We start from the raw sequence: 22,070 nt of genomic DNA, 5'->3' as shown, positions 1-22,070 counted from the left end.
GCATCTGTACCTGAAACGAAAAAGTCGGCAACTGAAGAGAGGTCAGTGTTTTGAAAATATAAAGGATCGCAAATAGAATTTCGGACTTTGAGCTGTAAGTGTATACGTTTATACTACACTAAAGTACTAAGAAATAGTGTGTGTGTGTGTGTGTGTGTGTGTGTGTGTGTGTGTGTGTGTGTGTGTGTGTGTGTGTGTCAACCATGGTTATTTCCACACTTATTCCAGCATTTTATATTTAATTTATTTATTGATTCAAATTCCTAATTTTCTAAGGTACGGTATGGTTGTGGTGTAGAAACAGCTAATGGGAGTCATTAGATTTGTGCTTCTATGATCACTGTGGGTCAAGACGAGACACTCTCTGTATATGTGCACAGCTAATTCTTTATTTCTTTTACTCTAATTTTTTTTATCAGATAGCGTTTAAAGTTTTCGAGAGTGAAACGCAGTTTTCGAACTTTTATTTTGAAAGCGCGGCGCATAGTTATGACGACACAGTGGCGAGGGTGAAGCGGTCCGGCGAGTTAATATTTCTGAGTTGCGGCTAGTTTTGATATATGCCAAAGCAAAAGAGGGCAGTACGATGTGGATACTGACGCCCCAGCAGCCTAGAGGTAACATTTCGTGTCATGACGGCGTTTTATAGAAGCTTTATTTCTGACGCTGCAGGCCGGGCAAAGTTAGCACCTTGATGATGGAGTTAGCAGCTATCTGAGAAACAGTAGATTAAAGCATTTAAAGCATATTTCACACAGGAGGCCTGTCTGGTTAGCAGCCCGTTAGCCTGCATGTTTGCTGTGCTGTCATGTGTTTATACTCTGTGTTAATTTAATGTTGCTAAACAGGTTAATGTGTTATCTAAGTATCGACATATGATGCTTTGGTTCTAAATGAGCTTGTGGCAAGTTGAAATTAATGGTAGCAACTATAAACAAGACGTCAAATGATCTGAATATGTTTCCAGCAGTCAAAGTCAAAAACTCAAACCTTTTTTCTAATTAATGACCTGAATGTGTAATTAATAAGATTTATGTATGGATTGATTTACAGTAGGAGCACAACTTCTTACACCACAGGTAACCTGTAGGTAGAAGAAGATTTGATCGCTACTTTGTCAGTCATGTGCTCTATCACATGACCCTCAGTTATTTATACAAAAAAAAACCCCAAAACAAAACCAAATTTTTTGATTTTACCCAGAAAACAAATATCAAAGATATAAAGAATGTCTGAGTCTGGATCATTTTGCGATAACGTTTTGTTTGTTACAAGATAAAATCTCCAATTTTCTTAAAAAATTCCTGGATGCAAAACTTCAAAAGGGGATAACTTTTAAGTTAAAGAAAAGATAAGAAAATCACTAACCTGCCGTCTGTCACTCACAGCGGAAGCCTGCTATCTCCTCTCGGGTAAAGCGTACGTGGTGGGCCGAAAGAATTGTGACATTCTTCTTCCGAGTGACCAGTCTATCAGCAGGGCTCACGCTCACCTAAGTGCTACAGAGCAGGTGAGACAAGGCAGGGAAAGAATCAGGTGGTATGAACAGAGAACAAACAGTTGTGGTGTTTATATACAGTTTATACACACTCAGTGGTAACTTTATTAGGTACACAAGTGAAATCTGTTGCAATCAAATACAGCTGTGCTGTCCTGTGCTTTAAATGTGCATTTTTTACTCCCCATGTGCTCATATGCTGAGGGTGTTTAAATCATCGTTTGAGGTGTATGTAACAACACAAACCCTGCTACTGCTATGACAAGCTTTAATCTTTAAATCTTGCATGCTTTTATTTGATCAAGGCTAGACTAATGTAGATGCTGGTCTTAATGTTTTCCGTTGCAGTTTTGCAGCTGTTACAAAATGCTGCAGCTTGCATTTCAACTGGGAAGAACACACTATCAGTTATTTTTCTGATAAATTTTAAGATTTAATTACTTGTTTTTAAATCCTTAAGTGAACATCCTCCTTCACATCTTGCTTTTAGAGGCATTTAACGAAGCCCAAATCCAGGGGTTCAAACGTTTCTCAGAGTTTACCCCGTCGTTTCAGATCTGCTTTACCGGCCTATTTTAAATCTATCCTTAGGGCCTATTCCTAAACTTTAATCCAGCTTGTGCTGAGACTTATTTATTATATGTAATGTTAAGGAAGCAAAGACATTTTAGTGCCTTTTTATCTTTTTCCTGGTTTACCAGAGCATCAGTAAAAATCCTCTTGGTATTCCTTGAAGCACCAGTGAAATATTTGCCTGCATGATGACACTTTGGTACAGAAGGTGGTGTTGCTGCGCTACTCCTACATAACTACGCCTGAATGTAGTAAATTATGCCACCACTCAGCTGTAATTGTTGTGCAGTCTAAGAAATTCTCCATTTGGTTTTTACCAAAAGCTATGCAAGCTGTGCTGAGTGATGCACTTGCAAAATAAAACACATATGATGTCATTTTAATTGCAATTTTAAAAAACTGCTACATGCTCACACATTGTTTTGTTCTTCTGAGACTCGCGTGGAGCTCTCACAGTATTTATCAGCTGCCAAATATGGATTGTTTGGCTTGCCAGATCTGTGTGGTTTCTTGTTGCTTGCCTTAAGAAGCTTCTGAATTTGTTTCTTTCTCTTTCTGTTAACTTGATGCCTTTTATTGATACATTCATAAACCTGCTTGACTATAAAACATATCTAAAATGATAAAAATGTCTATTAAAGCTTGACTTTCATTACAGTTTAACTTCTGTGCCATTTTGTCTCCCTTGGATGTCACCGTGACCTCCCAAAAATGGTTTTATTCATAATTCAAGAATGCATTAATTATTTCACATTAATATCTAATCAGAAAAGTGATGGGAGTGATGGAATCTGGCTCATAGTCAACACGTTTGGTCAGATGATGAACGCTGATAGCAATACTGAGACCGATCTTCAGTAAAGACATTGAGCATGTGATGATTGCTCTCATGTATTCTGCTTTTTAGACGCTGACTCTGAAAGACACCTCCAAGTATGGTACATTTGTCAACAACCAACAGATTACAACACCGGTGAACCTGAAATCAGGGGATTTAGTGACTTTTGGGGTTTTTCAAAGCAAATTCAGGTATGCAGAAGAGATATGGTAAGGTTGATTCTGTTCTGGACGTAGCGTTTTCTGTGGGAGAAATGTTTCATGGTCATGAGAATTTGCATATTAATGATCAAGGAACTGACCTCCCAGCCCATTATTCATTCAGTGGCGCTAGTTTCAGTCATTGTGCAATGTACTGTTTATAAGGTTGGGGAAACCTGCAGTCAGCTGAGACTGAAGAGGTCAATTGGATGAGTGATGAAACGTTTCCCCCACTGAAAACGCTACATCCAGATGAACAGAATCAACTTTTTGAGAACTTTTACAAAAGCTAATTCTAAAAGGATTGTTTTATCTGCGCATGCATACAAAAAATAACAAGCTCAGTTTCAACTTTGGTTAGCTATACTATTATGAGAGCTGTTTTGTCATATTATTTATTATTTGTACTTGTTTGTTGCTGTTCTTACTGTCTTGGCGCAACAGTGACCTCGTAATTTTCTCTTGGATTAATAAAATGTTCTGATTGTGGTTGGTTGTATTTCAATCACCGTGTCCTCTTTGTGTTAGTGTGGTTCATCTGCAGCCAGTCGTGTGTTCATCGTGTTTGGACAACGATGGCCAAGCGTCGCTCTCTCAGGCCGTGCTAGCTTTGGGTGGAAAGCTGGTCAGCAGCTGGTCTCAGGACTGCACCCACCTGGTTATGTCTTCTGTTAAAGTTACCATTAAGGTCAGGACCCGACTTTGTACCATTGTTAGCTCCTGTGACACGTTTGTTCGTTACTTTTTTGTTTTGTTTTTTTTCTTAATTAGACCATTTCTGCTCTGCTGTGCTGCTGTCCCATCGTGAAGCCAGAGTTCTTCTCAGAGCTCAGCAGAGCTGTTCAGCAGAAGTTACCGCCTCCTAAAGCCGAGGGGTACAGTACAAACCATTCCCATGGATACACGGTAACGCTGAAGCTGAGCTCAAAGCCGTCTTCTCTCTGTGTTTTTTAAGCTTCATTCCCGGGATCGATGAGCCCAGCTTGAATAAAGACGATGTTAATCTTGGAGCGGTTCCACTTCGCAAACAGCTTTTCAGTGGACGGATCTTTATTTTCCTCAGCGCCAAACAGGTTAGGCAACTTTTTTTGATATTGCTGTACAGAGTTCAGGGTTGCAAGTTATATTGTCTGTCATGACTTGTGGTGGCAGTAACTGAACTGCCTTCTGCTTCTTTCTCACATGACTGGGTTTCATTTGCAAGGTTGACGGAAACTTCTGAATTTTTTTTATTCTACAAATTCCCACCAACTAGAACTAAATGTTTTCATTTAAAATGTGTATTAACACAGTCTAATGCAAAAAGTAAACCAAATTCTTATCTAATCACAATTTACACTCACCTGCCACTTTATTAGATACACTTATTACACTTACTTACTACACTTACTAATCAGACAATAACATTGCAGAAGCTCACTGCATATAGGCACCAGAATTTGGTGTAAATAACAAGAAAGCATGGATCCATCCATCCTAATATTTAACAAAGACATTAGCGCATACTTCAGTACTTCTTGTGTGGAATTTATGGTTAAGTCCCATTGTGATAAATCATATATGGATAAATAAATAAAAACACCTGATTGTGCAGATGAGGTGAGTTCTGGTGCATCGCAGGGCATTTTCACATTATAAAACCTCATCAGGGACATAAACTTATCTCTGCTGTCTTGTTTGGCCTTTTCTCTTATGTGAGATGAATGAGGTTAAAGACCTAATGGATTCATCTTTTTATCTTTTTTACATGTTTTTCTTTTGACGTGCACACTGTGCTAACTGTAATGTGATATTTTTGTTAACTTTATACAACCTACGTTGCATCCATGCTTTGAATAGCTAACTTTTTGGCTTCAAATTATCATTAGAATGTAAATAAATATGACACCGTCCATATTTAGATTGTCTGCTTATCTGCTTTGCTGTGCAGCAGGGATGAAATCTCACAGGAAACTGAAGGCATGTGCGCACAATGAAAGCAGAAAACAGTGCTTTTGTTTTCTCTGTAGCTCTGGGTAACTTTCCCCAGGTAGCTGAAGTGCTGGATGCTGGAACAATTGAAATAACTATGGAAACTTCACCAGGCAAAAAGAGCTTTTGTCTGAGGAGGCAGAGGAGGTGAAGGTGAAATTCAAAGGAGCCAAAAGCAATCTCTGGGCAGATATTCACTCAAGAGTTTGGCATGAGGGGCATCCTTGTTAAACTGATGTTTCTACGTTTATCTGTAGTTTATTTGTGTAATATGCGGCTCTTCTGTGCTGTTTCCAGCTGAAGCGCCTTCGTGTGGCAGTGAGTTTTGGAGGTGGCAGGAGTCAGCTGCTGGAGGAGGGCAGCCTGCCTCGTGACCTGCTGGAGTCTCCGCAGAGCTGTGTGGTCGATTTTACAACAGGTGCCTCCCAAACTCTGCTGTCTCCCTCCGCAACAGAGTGGGCAAACTCTGTGAAGAGCATCGTTGAAAGGTTCACACTTCCTTTGTTCTGCAGGGTGTTGATCATTTGTTTGTGTTCACTGAATGATTTCTGAATCTTTCTCCTTTTAACACTGGCACAGAAAAGGCCTTCGAGTCATCACAGAGTCTGAAATCGGTCTGGCTGCCATCTATGCTTCCTGTGAAAAATACTGCAATCCCTCAAGCTCAGACTCAGGTGGCTGACCAAACAAAAAAAAACACACAAGAGTTTCTATATTTTCTGTATTTGTTTGTTTTCTTATATGTTTCCTTGAATTGCTTTGTTTCTTTTTTGTGTCTTAGACTCTGTACCAAAAGTGACATCCAGAATCCCAAGCGCCTCGCTGTCACAGAGCGTAGCTGTGGATGAGACCGTGTTACCTGCAGCATCGCAGAACATCACGGCGCATGCAGCGAACACAGAGACATCACAGAGGTTCACCATGATGTCCCCGTCAAAAACGTTGCCTTAGTCGTCTTCTTCATCTGAGGTGTTTCAGTTCACTTTTTTGCGTTTTTAGGATGCGGGTTTCTGAGGTCACCGGGGTGACGTCAGTAGGGGAGACGCCTGAGAGGAAGCCGCACCAGTATGCCAGTCAGCTCCGTGTATCCAGCCTCGTGGCTCAGAAAACGACCACTCAGTGTATTGTGGATGAAACAATGAGCTCGTCGTTCACCACTGCAGCAAACGCAGAATCACAGAAGAAGAAGTCTGAATCCAAGCTAGCAGGTAGCTGCATGAGTGAATCAGAAATACAGCGATTGATAGTTTTCTTACATTGTCTGAGCTTAACAGAGGACTAATCCAGCACCCGTGTTGTATTTTTACTCCTCGACCATAAAAAATGCAGGTATAGGGTTTTGTTGTGGGTGCCGTGAATACGATAACTCGAGAACAAGACGATATAGAATTTTGAAATGACTAAAAATCTCTGACGAGTTTAAAACATGGCGACCTTGACCTCATGGTCAGTCATCTACCTTGTCAACAGCTATGCATGTTCCAGCCTAATACCTGTTCTACTAATATCTTTATTTTTAAAAATGAGTGTTTTTCTGTTTCAGGTGAAGACGGTTTTGACATCAGACCACAGCCATCAGCTCCTAAGACTAACAGTGGCACCAAGACTTTCCCTCCGAAGCAGTCTCCTCAGAAACCAAAAATCTCTTCACAAGCTTCTCCGCAGAAACAGTCGACTCTGACCACTTTCTTTCAGCCAGCCAGCAAGAAAAGGTAAATCTGTGTTTAGGATTGAAAAAGAAAACCCATAGCAGGAAATCACACTGTTTAGATTTTTTTTTAAAGTTTTGAAGACAAATGTGTGACTGTTTTCTCTCATGGGATCTTAAATTATGACACTTCAGATCTTTGCAAACTAATCTCTGTCATACTGGAATAAAGAGGAAGTAGTACCACATGAAAATAATCTTTTTCATATATATATATATATATATATATATATATATATATTTACTTTAATATAAATTATGTAATTGAAACCAGTTAAAGAAAAAACCTTTATCTATTTCTGCCCATCTCTCTCTATTTTATCCTCTCATCCAGGCATTTGGAGGACGAGCCCTCAGCTGTCACGTCAGAGCCAAAGCGACCTGCACTAGCATCATCCGTCACTGCTCGGGCACCACACACCCCGGCCATGTCTGAAGAAATCCCCCCACTTACACAAAGAGGCCCTGCTACTGTGTCCCAGACTCCACTCGGGTCAGCAGCTGATTTGTTCGCAGGACGGTCAGAGGCTCGCTCAGAGGAACCACAGAGTAGAAAGAGGAAGGAGATGGAAGATGTGATACAGATGGAGGAACTGGAGTCCATTATGTCTGAAGATATGGACTGCTTTAATGAGCAACCCTCAATTAATCAAGACCAGCAAGCAAAACCGGAGCACAGTTCAGCTAAACAGAAACAAGTTTTAAATACTGCGGAGTCTTCGAGCAAGAGGCAACGGGTCCACCTAGAGAAAAATGGGATAACCAATCAAAGGCCACAGGCAGGTTCGGAGAAAGAATCAAGTTTGCAGAAGAGCAGCCAGCGATCTGAACAGCACGCTGTCCATATTAAGACAGAGCCAGCTGACCCAGCTGACTACACAACGGCTAATCGTGGGTCGAGTAAACTAGAAGAAATGTCATCAGCCAGTACGAGTAAAGATGTGATTCCTTTTGAAGAAGATGATGTGTCCTTCATTGAGGTGAGGAAAGATGATTTACTGTCTGTAATTCAGTCTGCAGACAGCTGAAGCTGAAACTACATCAGTATACTCAACTATAACCCAGCTATGTTTGAGAATGATTATTTCTCAGTTTCCACCTTCTTTTTAGGATTTAGAACTACTCAATGCAGATATTCTTCAGCCTAAAGAAGAGATTAAAAGCTCTCTGAAACCAGTTGTGATCAAACAGGAAGTCCAAGTGAGTTGTTCTCTTTTCCTCCTGAAGACCAAGCTTAGTTTTCTTGCTCATTTCTAGTAGAAGAAATATTTTAAGCTTTATATATGTGACTATATTAACAGTCTGTGTATTTAATGAATCTCCTATCGGGTAGGGGTGGGGTAAAAAAACAACCTGATACGATGTAGTATCGTGATATTTTGCGTGGTGATATTGTATCGATACAGGGCCACCAAATATCGATATTTTATGAAATATATTAAAACACTGAGTGAACTACAAACAAGAGGCTTCAACCCATGTAATCAGCTCAACTGAAAAATGCCCAACACTTAGCAGGACAATAATAATTCAGAGCTAACTCGTGGTCCAGTCACATGAGTAAAAATCAGACAGCAGATTGATATGGCGGGTTTTAGTGACAGTGATGCTGAAGTGAGATAACTTTATCTTATTGAATAAACCAGATATTGATAAAGTTGAACTTTTAGGACATAATTTGCTGTTGAAAAGAGGTGATAAATCATAAAAATATCTTATTGCAATACTCGGTATATTGCAGCATTTTAGAAATCGCATTGGAGCATGCATGGCCTTTATTTGAAGCTGTCTGTCATCCAGGCGTTGGTAGTTTAGCCTAAGCTTTTCAGGGTTCATACTGCATATAGCCTGAGCACTGTGTTTCTGTTTTAGCTGCTGTTTGATATCATATAAATATCTTAGAAAGAAGCCTGCCTGACAGAAGTGCGTTGTTGCAGGAGTCAAAGATCGATGAAGACCTTCCTAAGAAGCTGCTGTTGGTGGAGTTTAAGTCTCTCACCGTGGCAGCTCCGCCCAAAGCCAAGCAAAACCAGATGCAGGGCAATGGCCACATGAAGAACTTCAAATGTTTCCGCAAGGTCAGCCGGTGATGACTCACGCACACCGTGCACACACACTCACACACACTCACACACACACACACACAGCAGAGGCTCATTTCAAATGTAAAATAAGTCATTAAATAAATTATTCAGTTAATTCAGTTTTCCATCCAACAATACGTGTCACCCCCTGGGTAAGTTAAAAAAAAACACACACACACTCACATTTTAAGATATGAAGTAAAAGTTTAAAAATAAAAGATTTTTAATTGTTTTAAGTATTTTTGCATAATCAGTTAATCTTCTTTATAAAATTTCCTTTATTTTTAAAGATATGTTTTTCTGAGTTTATCAGATATTCTAATTTGACTTTAAGACCCGACAAAGACCACGTCCGTGTTTTTGTTTTTTGTTTTTGTCTGTGACACAGAGTCGTGTGCCGGGCTCGGAGGGCTTTCATCACATTATTGGAGGATCTGATCTGCTGGTTCACAACCGGGGCAAGAACTCTGATCTGGATGAATGGCTGAAAGATGCAGCTGAGGTGCTGTTGCCCCTCTTATTTGTTTATTATTTGTTCTATTCTTTGATTTATGACTTTGAATTGAATGAATTTTTGTCTGTCTCAGGAGGAGCAACAGAGCAGGAGGGACGAGACCATAGGAGATGATCTCTTTAGGTGAGAAATGGGATCTAATAATCTGTAACGAGACCACATGAAGTAACCTTGTTATTCCTTTACAGTGTCCTTAAAACGCATCTATGCCTTCTGTGCCACGGTTCAGCTTTGACAATTTTATTTTGGCCGCTTCTTCGGTTTGTCATACAGATTTAGTATATTGTTAGCTTTGCTTGTTTTTTGTGACCTGATGTCTGACAACAAAAGGGACAGGCCAGCTCACCAGGGTTCTCAAACTTTGGACCCGATCTAAGGGAAACCCGTGTAAAACTCGGAACAAGTCAAACACTAACGTGCTGACTTTTTTTTTTTTTTTTTTTTTTTTTTTTGCCTGTCCCGTTTGGTTCTTTTGCCATCAGAATTGTTGTCTAAAGGCAAAGAAAGATGCCCAACGGATTTACTTTACCAAATGGACCATCCCAGCCTTGCCGTATTGGTCTATTTGATTCACCTTTGCTTTTATTGTTTATTTTATTTTCATTTGCTGAACACGGGACAGATTTGACTGGGGAAAAGAAACGGGAGAAAGAGAGAGGGAAAGAAAAAGAGCGGGGAAGTGGGACAGTGATAAATGGCAAAAAGCAAAAACCAACAAAACAAACAGACATTATCATCTTTTGCTGTGAAGTACAGCCAGACTTTTGACCGCTTCGCCTTGGGCTTTTTTAATCTGTAGCTCTGCTCTAAAAGAACGTACGTACCTGGGCCCGCCTACTATCCTCAGAAAGGTAAAATGATTGGCTAGAATCCAAAGTGTATGACATCTCAGGAAAAAAAAGCACCGAAATAAAGCACCGAAATGTGCGCTGCTCTGGTTACTACCGTTTATGTCAGAACTGGTGCCGTAATGGCACCGGATACCGGTACCCATCCCTACAGCCACCAGGAGTGAGCCGGTGTGTACCTGGATGCCCATCCCTGGACACAAAGAACCACTAATGCACCGATGTCTGAGGGCGTCTGCCACTGGCAGGGGGAGTGGTTGGGGGAGATAGGCCTCCATACCATGGAGGGCCTGAGATGTCCCCAGAGAGGTGGCGTTTGATACCCGACCTGACATATAGACACAGACAAACAGGCACACACAGATACGAACATCCATTCCCATCCTCATGATCTGGTATGCAATTACTCAGCACTCACCCAACGTGGAGACAGACATAAATAGACACTGTACACACAATCACACTAACGTGTTGACTTTATCAAAAATAGGGTAAACACAAAATAGAATTTACATCATTTATATTTTAAATGAAATCAGCCTTGAAAAATTGTACCATATGAAAACACAAAGCACATCTAAGCAATCATTTCCTAAGAAATTATATGTAAATTATGTTTCACTGGAGCAACTGGGCAACTTATGAGTTGCTCATGTTCAAAAGTTTGATGCGTTGAGGAATAAAAGCCAGATTTATTTAGGAGGGACAACAGGGCCGTGCAGATGGTAGTAGTTTAAAGGGGCGGGGGGGATGCCTCACATCCTTCACAACGTTATTTGCCTTACTCCATCTATGGTCCCTATAAATGCTTTCTAAGCTTGGTAATGCAATTCCCAACAGCTTACTAGCTCGTGCTGCTGTCTTGCCTCAGAAGCATTTTCAAACCAACAAATGATACAGCAAGTAAACACAATTTCAGTAAAGGCACAAGAAAACGTGATGCATTTTAAAATCTGCTTAGAAAGATAAAAGTTTCCTTGAAAACTATGTTCTTTGTTGTGTCTTACTATCCATGAAGAGTCCTGTTTCAGTCTATAGTCAAGCACAACTCAACTCCAGGGAGCTACTCATGTGCATGTTTGTGACCAAACTGGTGGTCCAAATGATGCCAGGAGGATGCATGGATGTTGCTTTTTAGAGGTTTTCTTGTTGCCTCTCCTGTGCACCTCTTGTTAGTTTAATGTGCACCAAAGCAGGTGAAATGGATTCACACTGGATAATACTTCCTAACAGTTCCTACAAAAAGCTCCAAATCCTTTCCCAGTAATTGTTGACCCCGTTGTCATTCAAGTGAAACCTTCACATCTCTGTCTCTCATAGAAGAGCTGTTTGCTCTCATCCATGACAGCCTGGGAGGTAAAAATACTCCAAAGGTTCTACGAAGCCTCAGCTGCTACACTCAGGAGCACAAGACATAATTAGCCGAGAATTATGGATACGGGGCTTCAGCAGCTCCAGCTTAACCAGTCAGAACCTAGAGATTGTTTCGTCACCACCGTTGCCTGGGTAACGGGTGATGTAAGCCGGCGCTGGCGTGTTTTCTTTGACTAAGCAGAAAAGAGACCGTCTGAGATTGATTTTGTGTGTGTGTCAAGGCTGAGTTGTTTGATCACTGAGTCATGCTCAGTCAGTCATGCGTAGTCAGGGAACAGACTCTGCTGCTAAGAAAACAGTCCAGTACTTTTTTTTCAACGTCTAAACCAAGTTTCCAGACGTGGTTTATTGGGAGCTTGTTTGCTTTGAGCTGTTCAAACATTGTCCCCGTTTTACAGGGCTAATTTGGGCTGTTTTTTATTGTTTGTTCAAAATGCCTCTTAGGACATTGAGGAGTGATGCATGAGGAATGTTAAAAGCCCGTACTGAGATTGTCCTTTTTGTGTGTGTGTCTTTAGGTACAACCCCACCAAACTAAGCAAGAGAAGATGAAATGCCTTCGTTTCAACATCCTCCAGAGGGGATTCATTTCAGAGGTACAGGAAGTATCAGCCCTGTGTGGAAGGACTCTAACTTCATGTATCTCTTTATGTTTGTATTTCATTTGTAAGTCATTGTTTTGGTTGCTGTTCCTGTTCTGTTTTTTGTTTTTTTTTAGCTCGTCTAATTAAGCCACTGACAGAAGTAATGTAACCAAAAAAATAGTCGCATGTTCAGAGGGTTTTTTTTCCCAGTTTTTATTTGTCAATAATAAAAAACATGGCATACAAAACATTAAAAATGCTTCAGTTGAGCTTCAAAACTCTACATGCTGAAAGCAGCTTTTCCTTCACTTTGAAGTTTAAGACCCAATGTGTTCCCTGGTTTTAGCAGAACTACAGTAGAAACTCCAGAGGGATTCAAGTGTTACCGTTTCTTAAGCGATCTCTAGAGAGCCGACCTCGCAGGCACTTTACCAGATCTGAGGCTGTTCAGATAAAGAGTCCTCGTGCCAAGCATTTGTTGGCCTTTCTGTGCAGATAACTAAATCCTACCTGCCCCCACATAATCACAGATAGTGTGGCTTATAAGTTAAGGGTTAATTTGGCATTCAGCATGAATTGTGCAATAACAGAACTTGTTTTTGTTTTTTTTGTAGTGGGCTACAGTGTGGCAAAAGTAGTCAGGAGACTGCCTTCAAACACAATTTGAAATAACAATAAGGTTACATAGCTTAAGTTTTTGATTCCTAAGTTACCTTTCAAAATCCATACAAGTCTGAACAGAAAATATGAATAATCTTGTTGCTTTAGAAGCTATGATCAGGTGTGTCTTACCTTGATGTAACAGCCTCATATTTTTCTCTTTAAGCAAAGACAGTAATCTCCATTTTTGAGTCATTCAGCCCCCTGTGTCGTCCTTAAATTCACTCTTCTCGCATCTGTCCTCGTAGCACTTTACTGTCTGTTAGCTCAGCAGCTGCTGCTAGGCAAACGTTCATGCCTGCATGCATATATTTAATATTTATATCAAAACAGTAGTCCAAGTACATGAAAATAGTTCAAGGGTATAACTCAGGTGGAACACAAGTATCAACATTTTCACTAGTTAACTGTTATATGAGTGTCAAAACAGTACCACTTTAATCTATTCTGTTAGTGGAAAAAGTAATATGACTACGTTACATCTTATTTAGTAAAGCATTGCCCCCGACACTGATTTATTTTGTACTGAAGGGGGGCAAAAAAGATCAAAACATCACATCACAGTAAAGAAAGCATGAGCTGTGCGTGAGCGGCAAAAAAAAAATATTCATGCACATTATTCAGACAGGGATTCAATTAAAAACAGGAATTAAAAATTGATTGCTACGGTCACTTTTTAATAACCTTTCTCTTATTTGGCACTTAACAAAACAGTCATGGCTGTTTACTGTGATAGTGTAATGAAATGGGCAGACATGAGGTGCAATCAAAAAGTTCTAGGACTGCGCTTGTAAAAATCAAAATGCTTGCTTGACTTAAATTTGGTATATATCCCCCTTCAAGGTTAACTTCCTGTGCACCGCTGGGCTGCTGTCAGTTTGACGTTATTTTTAGGTCGCTTTGTAGCGGTGTCAATTTTGTTAATAAATAATTTTTAGTAGTTTTTGTGAATAATCTTCTTCTTTCTGACAAAAACTTGGGGTTTGGGTTTGCATGCTTCGGGTCTCACGCCTCACCTGGTGCTCTACTTCTGAGCTTGGAAACTATGGACTCTACAGTGACATCTGCAGGATTGTACTCAGACATGAGTAAAGTTGGTTTAAACAGAGATTTTGAAGCTTCGTGAAATCACAGACTTTGGACTCTCAAGAAAATATTTAAAAACAGCGCCCTGGAGATGTGCAAGAAGAGGATCTTGAAGGAGAGATCTTTATTTTGTTGTTGTTGCTTATGAGCCCACCCCAACTGGTCACGGCAGATGGCCCCGCCCCCTCCCTGAGCCTGGTTCTGCCAGAGGTTTCTTCCTGTTAAAAGGGAGTTTTTCCTTCCCACTGTCGCCAAAGTGCTTGCTCATAGGGGGTCATATGATTCTTGGGTTTTTCTCTATTGTAGGGTCTACCTTACAATATAAAGCCTTGAGGTGACTTTTGTTGTAATTTGGCGCTATATAAATAAAAATTAAAATTGAAATATGTGCAACTGTTTGATTGTACCATGTAGACGTATAAAAGTAGAGCTTTACAAAACAGTATAGCTCTACATGTCAATACAATTTAGGAAAACGGCAGTGAATATTTGACCTGTTAGGTGGATCATGTTTCACGCCATTAGTAAAAATCTATTAAATTAATATAATGATAGCTCAGTATTAAATCCTGATATGAGATTATGTAGTGGGCTTTTTAGCCCTTTAAAATACCATTATCAAATTACATAAATGCAAATGGATTAAATTTGGTATAACTGTAAAAGTGTGTATTCTGCAGTTTTAAAGCTCTTTAGCTCCATATGGGTTTAGATTAGGATAAGCTAGTGTTTATTCTGCCCAGATTTATTTTTTAAAAGTGCAGTAAGTATTGTAATTCTGGTATTTGAAGAAATGCATTATCAAGGCGAGACTCATTACTCTTTTAGTGAGATTTGAATTAATAATATATAATTGCCATTTATTTTCAAGGGTAAAGTTAAAGACTCATACTGGTGTTTCTTATTTTTTTCCTATTCAGTGATTTTTTTTTCTTAAATAATTCTCTGAGTAAAGATAGGAAGCGTGCATCTAAACAAAAATAAAAATGTTAGTTTTTGGCTGAGGTGTTTCACACACTGACTTTGACAATACTTAAAAAGGAGAAAAATGTGAAACACCAGAATGAGCTTTTAATAAAGTTTTTCCATGATATTTGAGTCCAAACAGTAAAATTAGCAGTGGGTGTGCAAGAATGCATTCAGATCTACTTTAGATTTGCATAGAAAACCTTGGAGTAGCAGTATAACTGAAGCAACAGGTCAAATTTATCAGCTCCAACTACCTGCAATAGCAGCTAAAAGCAGAAACTCCCGTAGCAGGCTCAACAATCAGGAACATTAGAATTTCTGAAGCCTCAGTCACACTAGAGTAAAAATATGATGGCAACCTCATTACAACAAGGAAAAATCTGTGGTCACCGGTGATTGGGTTTAATTATTTTTCTGTCAGCAACCAAGTGGAGACCCAGAGGCTGAGTGTTGAACATACTAAACTTCTAGCAAGGTGGCTGCGCAGGTTGCCATGTGGTGTTTTAAGTTCTCAATTCACTAAATTACATCGACAGGTATAAATAAATAATAAATACTCTGACAGGGTTCAGAGTAAATAGGTGGTTCCTGGATTATTTTTCATTGAAAAAACCCCCAAAACATTCCCCTCAGTTTTTTTCCCCCATATTTCACACCCTGCATTGGATAATTTGGAGAGCCCTGATATGATGCCAACACCTCCAAAGCCCCAACAGATTCTCGTTCTGGATGGCACCACCATCCAGAATGAGAATAAATATTTTTGTGGCAACAGATTTGAGTCTTTCACCAATTTTTCACAGTTTATCTCTGTATTATCACAAACAAATTGCGCATGATTTCCTTCTTGACCCAAACTGATCCCAGATTGGCTCGGTCACTCACAAAGTTGCTTTGAACACACCAGCTGATTGTGAGTAGTTGCAGACCTGGTCCCCATTTTCAAAGCAACCATCTCAAAGGCAACACAATTGCAAGTTCATTGCAGATAGTCGCAATACATTTCTATTTTCCCTAGTGTGACTGTAGCCATGAAACTGTTGGGTTACAGCGTGTCATAGAACAAGCACTACTTGTGGCTGAATTCCAGTTTGTAGGTTTTGTAAGTCGGACCACAAAACCATCACTTACATCAGTAAGTTGGATGGGAATTAACAAGTGTCCTTAATTTTTTAGTTTTCCCTATAGGCTAAGCTAAAAAGATTTAAAGCATGATACAACATCGAGTTAAGCATTGTTAGTAGATGAATTGAAGACACATGGTGAATGAATAAATAACCCTGATGAGTGTAAGGTCCTGTTCAGTTATGAGGTTACAGACTGACTAGAAAACGTTGGCACACAGTAGCTTGGACATATGGGGACTTCACATGAAGTCAGACAAGACTCTTGAAAGTTGTCTTTTGTTTCGTTAGAAACAAATTAAAGTACAACCATTGTCTTTTTTGGTCTTAAAAAGTTGTAGAAATGCTTTAGCTTTGATGAGAAAACACTGCATTAATGAAGAAAATATATTAAAAGTTTCTCCTCACCTTTTATATCATGGTAAAAGGGTTTGAAATGTGTGCCCTAAGATCAACGTGTCAAACTCTTTTCCTCATCGTGTTTTCACATTATGTTGTTCCCTCCGTTGCTGATGAGCTTCCCTTTCTTCTTGAGTCTCTTCAGCAGACAGGAGGCGATGCCTAACGCGCCACCCTTCAAAAAGCGAACAAAGTTGTCTCCCACCAGTGGGCCCATGGCAAACAGACCTGGCTCCTTGGTGCACTCGAAAGTGTAGGGGTCGATATCTATTGGATTTTGCTTGCAGGAGATGGGTCTTGTTGGATCCTGACCCAGGTACTGGCCTTGCCCCTTCAAGAAAAATAAGTCTGGGTTGGTCCCAATCAGAACCAGGACCATGGAGATCTTGAATGCCTTGAGGGAGTTGTTTCCCTGCAGCAAACACTTCATGTCAGACTGGAAGGACACCACACAGTGTTCGGGGAAACTTGTGTAGTCAGGAAACAGGTTAATACTAGCGTTACCAGCCACATTACCCGCAGCAAGCTGAGGCTTTGGGCACATCTTGGCACATACTGAAGAGGCAATACTAACTGCCTGGGGTCTGTTAGAAACAGAAGAGGGAGCCACGTTTGTGTAAGCCTGAGAGCACATCATGTTGTAGACTTTGTGGTACTCTGGGTACAGTGTCTTGGGAAGCTGCTTAAAGATTAGGTCTGAGTCGTCAATTCTCTTGCGAAAAACATGCAACACTCGAATGTTGCTGTTGCAAGCACACAGAACTGCATCGGCAGCGCTTAAACCAGCACCTACGATTAGAACGGGATCGGAGTTCTTATCCAGTTTCCTCTGGCTAACTGCCAAGCCTAGGTCTGAGATACTGTGGAACACAAAAGGCAGATCCTCCCCCTCTACTCCCAGTCGAACTGGTGAGTCGGAAGCACCGGTGGCCAGGACTACATTTTCAGCAAACAGGCAGAAAGGGACATGAGTGTCGTTCTGCACCTGCTGGTATCCCCTTACTTCCCAGAGAGCCCCCCCTCCTCCACTCATTACGCACACTTTTCCATTTCCCTCAAAGCTCTCATTCACTCCATCTCCCACCCCTCCATCTCCTTGATGAGTGTGACCGTTTTCAAGACCTTTTCCATCATGCCCCCGGTAGAGTTTCTGGATGGAGGTCACGTAGGTGTTGTCAACAAAGTTCTTTTGAAGACCCTTTAGCTTTACATAGTTACAGTAATAGGATGAGATCTCCTCTGGTGTGGCTCTGTCACTGGTTACATCCCTAGAGCAACAACAGAGACAAAGAGGAGCAATTGTACAGAACCGAACTGAAGCTTGAGCCATATCGTTGCTGTAAACCTTCTCCTCTGTCATTACCTGCGTTTCCCATTGGTCAAGTCTTTGTAGTTGACCCCGGGGAGCTCCATCCAGATGCCAAGACTAATAGTCAGCATGGAGCCTTCCATTGCCTGAAGTGATGAGAGAGGGAACGCCATAGATTAGACAGGTGAAAACAAAATGGCTGACTTTAAATCAAGATCAAAGTTTGTTACTTACATGCCAAGCACCCCCAGGTGTCCCCCTGCCCAGAACCAGATGTGGGATGTGTTGCTGCTTATCCCTCCTCCACTGAAGGACAGAAGGGAATTTGTAGCCAAAGTCAGCATTAGGATGCAGGAGTGTGTCGAAAAGCACAGCCACCGGATTACTTGACCTCCCCTCAAGACCTTCACTCAGATATTCCAGATCCTGTAAAAAAAAATAAATAAATAAATGAGGAAAGTCATGCCTATGAGGTACCAGACTGACTTTGGCCATTTTTAAATAAGCAAGGATTGGTAGTTGCTTTGTTTTTTTACCTGTTCGGTAATGGGTAGATGCTTGGTGTCCTGTAGTTTCCTGTATAATATTGGGTTTGGGTGGACAGTTGCTGGGTCTAAGTACGGCTTGTATCCACTCAGCAGGTAGGACAAACAAATACCCGATGGCCCGTTGCCTAAACATAAATCCACATTTGGGAAATTACAGGATAGCATTGCAAAGAGGCACAAGGTGATATATAATACATGTTAGGTTGAAATTTGTGCTTTTTTAAGCAGTTTTCAAACCTGCAATGAACATCTAGACGTTTATGGAAGAAGGTGCACATGACACAGAAATAGATGAACTGGCCACAAAACCTTTCTTATTGTTCCTACTCAGTGGTTCAAAGTACATGTGAAGAGGTTAAAGCTCCAGCAATACTTATCATACAAAAAACAACTATATTGCTTGAGTTTTTCATCTTGTTGCATTTACAAAAAAGGAATGATCCTCACACAGGACCTCCCTATTCTCTTTTCTGTCTTCTGTGAAGAGCATCTTGTCCTGATTTTCCCAACTATTGATTTGTGCTTTAAAATGTGTGCAGGATTGAAGGATGTATTAGTTATGTTAAACCAGTGAAAGGTCAGGCAAAAGGTTTACCTATGATGACCACAGGGACGGTGGGTGGGTGCTCTTGTGGCAGAGTGGTCTCTTCCAGGAGAGGCATGGCTGCAGCCTGGGCCAGAGCCGGCACTGAGGAGGACAGGAATAACAGAAATGTGAAGAAAGTTCTAGAAATTCCTGTAGCTGCGTCCATTCAGTAGTCAACTAAAAGCAGAGCCTCATTTGTTCTTTGTCCCACTGTTTCCATGTTTCTGGGTCAAATTATTTGAACAGGTTCAAACCAGCTTACTGTCTTTTTGTCTGTTGGAGTTGTTGTTGTCTTATGTTAGCTTAGATCCTGTCTCCGTCGACCATCATCAGCTGACTCAGAAACACACACTGGTGGGGGGGGGGGGCTTTATTCATCCTGTTATTGTGCTTTCACGCACAGCTATGGCCCTCCCTGTCTGTCTGGGGCTTCACACACGTGGAAACACCCCGCCACAACACAGCATGCCCCCAGTTTTTGGGGCCGTCCCGCCGTGTCCACAAACCCCACGTCCTACCGCACATGGCCCGGGGCAGAGCTAGCCTCTGTTAACCCCGGTACTGCTTTCCAGACAAAAGGGACTTCTAATCAGATTTATGTAGGCCTGGGTCTGTTGTGAAATGTAGCCGTTGAGCATGTGTACTGTGTGTTTGTGTGTTACGCGACAGTGCCATTGTGTGCCCGCCGGGCAGCAAATCCCCCCTGATCACTCCTCCGAGTGGGCCCTAATCCCACTGGGCCTGTTTATGTCTTTACCTCCCCTTTCAATGGCAGCAGGATGAGAATGTGGTCCTGGCATGCTGACAGATCAAATCATCAGAACACCCGCTCCTCTCATAGCCCCCCCACCTCCACCCCAATATACACACTCACGCTCACTCCCGCCAAAACATTACCCAACGGCTACAGCAAACCAGTGCCCACTTGCCCCACTTTCATACCAACCAAAACAGTGCCCACACTGCCTTTGTACATCCCAAAAGTCTGGCACATGTCCCTTAAAACTCCCCGTCGCCCATACAATCTGACTCACTTCCAGTCTCCCCCTCTCTCCCTCCCCCCTGTCTGACCTGTGTCTGTAAACCAACCAGTTGTCTTTGGTTGTCGGCTTATTTACCCTCTTCAATAAAAGCAACGAGATTCCACACATTGCATACCGTATCCATGCCCCCAGTTGGCAGACTGATACTGTTCAGGCCCCTGGTTGATCTGACAAAACAAAAACACCCGTGTGTGTAGTTGTTTTCTTTTGTTTGAAATTTCACCCATAAACCAGTGCTTATGTTATCCCACAGTGGATTTATGTTTGATTTCATCTACAGATGAAATCAGAAATCAGAATTGTACAGAAACTGGACAAAAAAAATGTAAAAAGCCCCTTCCAAGGGCTCACAGAGCACCTGTGCTCTATAATTTCTACATGATGCCACAGCAGCTCATGATGCATCATGAGCAAATCATGAAGCTAGATCTGTGGGCTGCATTTACTGTATCTTTGTGATCAGGTATAATGTCATTCAGTGCGCAAAAACAAACAAACAAAAAACCCAGTTCGGATAATCCAAAAACGCCGTTTTAAGTTCAGTGAAACCTCGACAGCACAAGTCATAGTTTAAATGTGACGATAATAATAATACACCCCAGGTGTTAGTGCGCTTCATCCTTTTGGGGTTTGTTTTACTCTCTTCCAGCCCGTGTACGCGCCTACATGTGCGCGTTTGCCAGCTTGTAGGACGCACCATACTTTTCTAGAACATGGTGCACGATGTACTGTTAGCTACCTACCACAAACAACTGAAACTTTGTGTTAAGCCTTTACAGCTTCACAGGAATGAACCTATTTGAAGTTAAATGAAAAGCATGCTAAGAAATATTAGTGTGTATAAACCCTTATGTGTACACTCCGTCTCACAGCAGGTTTAACTACACCCTCCTCTTTGCAACTGGAGATCATTTTGCACGGACCAGTCTGCATCTCACTTAAGAAAATTAGATTAAATTCAAAACAGGGCCGGGCTGGTTATACACGGTATCCGGGAATGATGCTGCAGCACGCGCTAAAGGATGGAAAGAATGATGCAGCAGTCTGGTACCCGATCCCAAACACCATCCTCATGGACCAGCAGCGTTATATCTTCCACTACACCGCTGACTCCGGGAAGCCTGCGTCCACTGAATCTCAACGAGCACATGCTACAGCCGCTATTACACCGTCATTGCATAATTTAGGTCAAACACACACATGCGGCCATCCGCATCACTCAGTAACAGGATCTCTTACCGAGCTGTGATGTGTGTCAGTATCTCCCGGTCTCGTCCAGTTATCACGACCCACGGCAGCGTTTCAAATCGTATAAATAGCCAGACACCGGTGGGAGGACCTACCCAGCTGTCTGGGGTCTTGTGAGAGATAATAAGCCAACCTCTCTTTCGTCATCACACACACACACAGACACACGAACAGGCACGCACACACACAGCCTTACCTCCGCGAGGTTAAATCCGAGCAGACCTGGTGTATGCAGATCTGATCGATGTGCAAATGTCCACTGAGGGGGGAGATCTTCTGTGTGCCTTGGTGGCAGAGTGTGAAAGAGAGAAACTGCGTCTCCGTTTTCGTCGTCACATGCGCATCTCTGCACCGCCGGGCGCGAGCGCGCTCACGGGGGAAGATCAGAGCATCTCTCTCAGCGTCCTCGCAGCTCCGCCGACACTGCTGCCCGCTAGGTGGGCTTACCTGAGAGAACAGTTTTATTTATAAGACGTGCACTGCTCAAATGTAGGACAGACACAGTGAGCCCTGCTACAGCTGCATATTATAGTCTGTCTTTATTATTTAAGGACTTAAATATCAAATCTGGCGTTTTCAATTTGAATTTTTATTTTATTTTATTGAGAATGGGACGATTTTGGTTAGAAACTTGCATTTTCTTGAAGTTTTAAAGGTAATATTCAGTGCTGTAGCTCATAGTTGCCAGATTTCTGGACAATACAGCCTGTGTGCATTTTAGGTTGTGACACACCTATTTTTCAGTTACTCTAGATGAAAAACTACATTTATTTTATTATTGTAACCATATTATTATTTTTACTGTTATCACTATTAAACCTTTATTTAAATAGGTTGTCTCAGTGAGACTCAGATCTCTTTTTCAAGAGAGAACTGTCTAGGACCAAAGCACATAGAGACATTACA

The 22,070-nt window shown here is 41.4% G+C and overlaps 2 protein-coding genes across 4 annotated transcripts; one reads left to right on the top strand and one right to left on the bottom strand.

Annotated features, from left to right (window-relative positions):
• The first annotated feature begins 490 nt into the window (after positions 1–490).
• nbn (nibrin) lies at positions 491–12,449 on the top strand. The gene is made up of 17 exons (XM_085176080.1): positions 491–617; positions 1,389–1,510; positions 2,979–3,100; positions 3,638–3,797; positions 3,881–3,984; positions 4,065–4,182; positions 5,378–5,568; positions 5,660–5,754; positions 5,862–5,994; positions 6,080–6,288; positions 6,624–6,792; positions 7,123–7,768; positions 7,899–7,988; positions 8,726–8,866; positions 9,261–9,374; positions 9,460–9,509; positions 12,127–12,449. Exons 1-17 carry the CDS (start codon positions 587–589, stop codon positions 12,158–12,160), a joined length of 2,529 nt encoding a protein of 842 aa, XP_085032206.1. The 5' UTR covers positions 491–586; the 3' UTR covers positions 12,161–12,449.
• osgin2 (oxidative stress induced growth inhibitor family member 2) lies at positions 9,848–21,608 on the bottom strand. Of its 3 annotated transcripts, none has more exons than XM_085176084.1 (6): positions 21,156–21,608; positions 18,883–18,975; positions 18,276–18,412; positions 17,974–18,165; positions 17,794–17,885; positions 9,848–17,698 (listed from the first exon to the last, which is right to left on the bottom strand). In XM_085176084.1, the coding sequence occupies exons 2-6, from the start codon at positions 18,947–18,949 to the stop codon at positions 16,516–16,518; spliced, it is 1,671 nt and encodes a 556-aa protein (XP_085032210.1). In that variant the 5' UTR covers positions 18,950–18,975; positions 21,156–21,608; the 3' UTR covers positions 9,848–16,515. The 3 variants fall into 3 exon arrangements, with proteins under 3 accessions (XP_085032210.1, XP_085032211.1, XP_085032209.1); XM_085176085.1 differs by having other exon boundaries at positions 21,361–21,608; XM_085176083.1 differs by lacking the exon at positions 21,156–21,608 and having other exon boundaries at positions 18,883–20,192.
• Between the last annotated feature and the right edge of the window lie 462 nt (positions 21,609–22,070).

Source organism: Neolamprologus multifasciatus, chromosome 11 (assembly GCF_963576455.1).
Source record: "Neolamprologus multifasciatus chromosome 11, fNeoMul1.2, whole genome shotgun sequence".
NCBI classification, from domain to species: Eukaryota; Metazoa; Chordata; class Actinopteri; order Cichliformes; family Cichlidae; genus Neolamprologus; species Neolamprologus multifasciatus.
This window is presented reverse-complemented; position numbering and strand designations above follow the sequence as displayed.

Excerpts from the sequence above, each read along its gene's own strand:
- nbn (XM_085176080.1), top strand. The coding sequence starts at position 587 with ATGTGGATACTGACGCCCCAGCAGCCTAGAG. Across the intron at positions 618-1,388 it reads GACGCCCCAGCAGCCTAGAG|CGGAAGCCTGCTATCTCCTC; the intron begins GTAACATTTCGT and ends TGTCACTCACAG. Across the intron at positions 5,569-5,659 it reads GTGAAGAGCATCGTTGAAAG|AAAAGGCCTTCGAGTCATCA; the intron begins GTTCACACTTCC and ends ACACTGGCACAG.
- osgin2 (XM_085176083.1), bottom strand. The coding sequence starts at position 19,039 with ATGGACGCAGCTACAGGAATTTCTAGAACTTTCTTCACATTTCTGTTA. Across the intron at positions 18,413-18,882 it reads CGTCCCTGTGGTCATCATAG|GCAACGGGCCATCGGGTATT; the intron begins GTAAACCTTTTG and ends ATTTATGTTTAG. Across the intron at positions 17,886-17,973 it reads CACCTGGGGGTGCTTGGCAT|GCAATGGAAGGCTCCATGCT; the intron begins GTAAGTAACAAA and ends TCATCACTTCAG.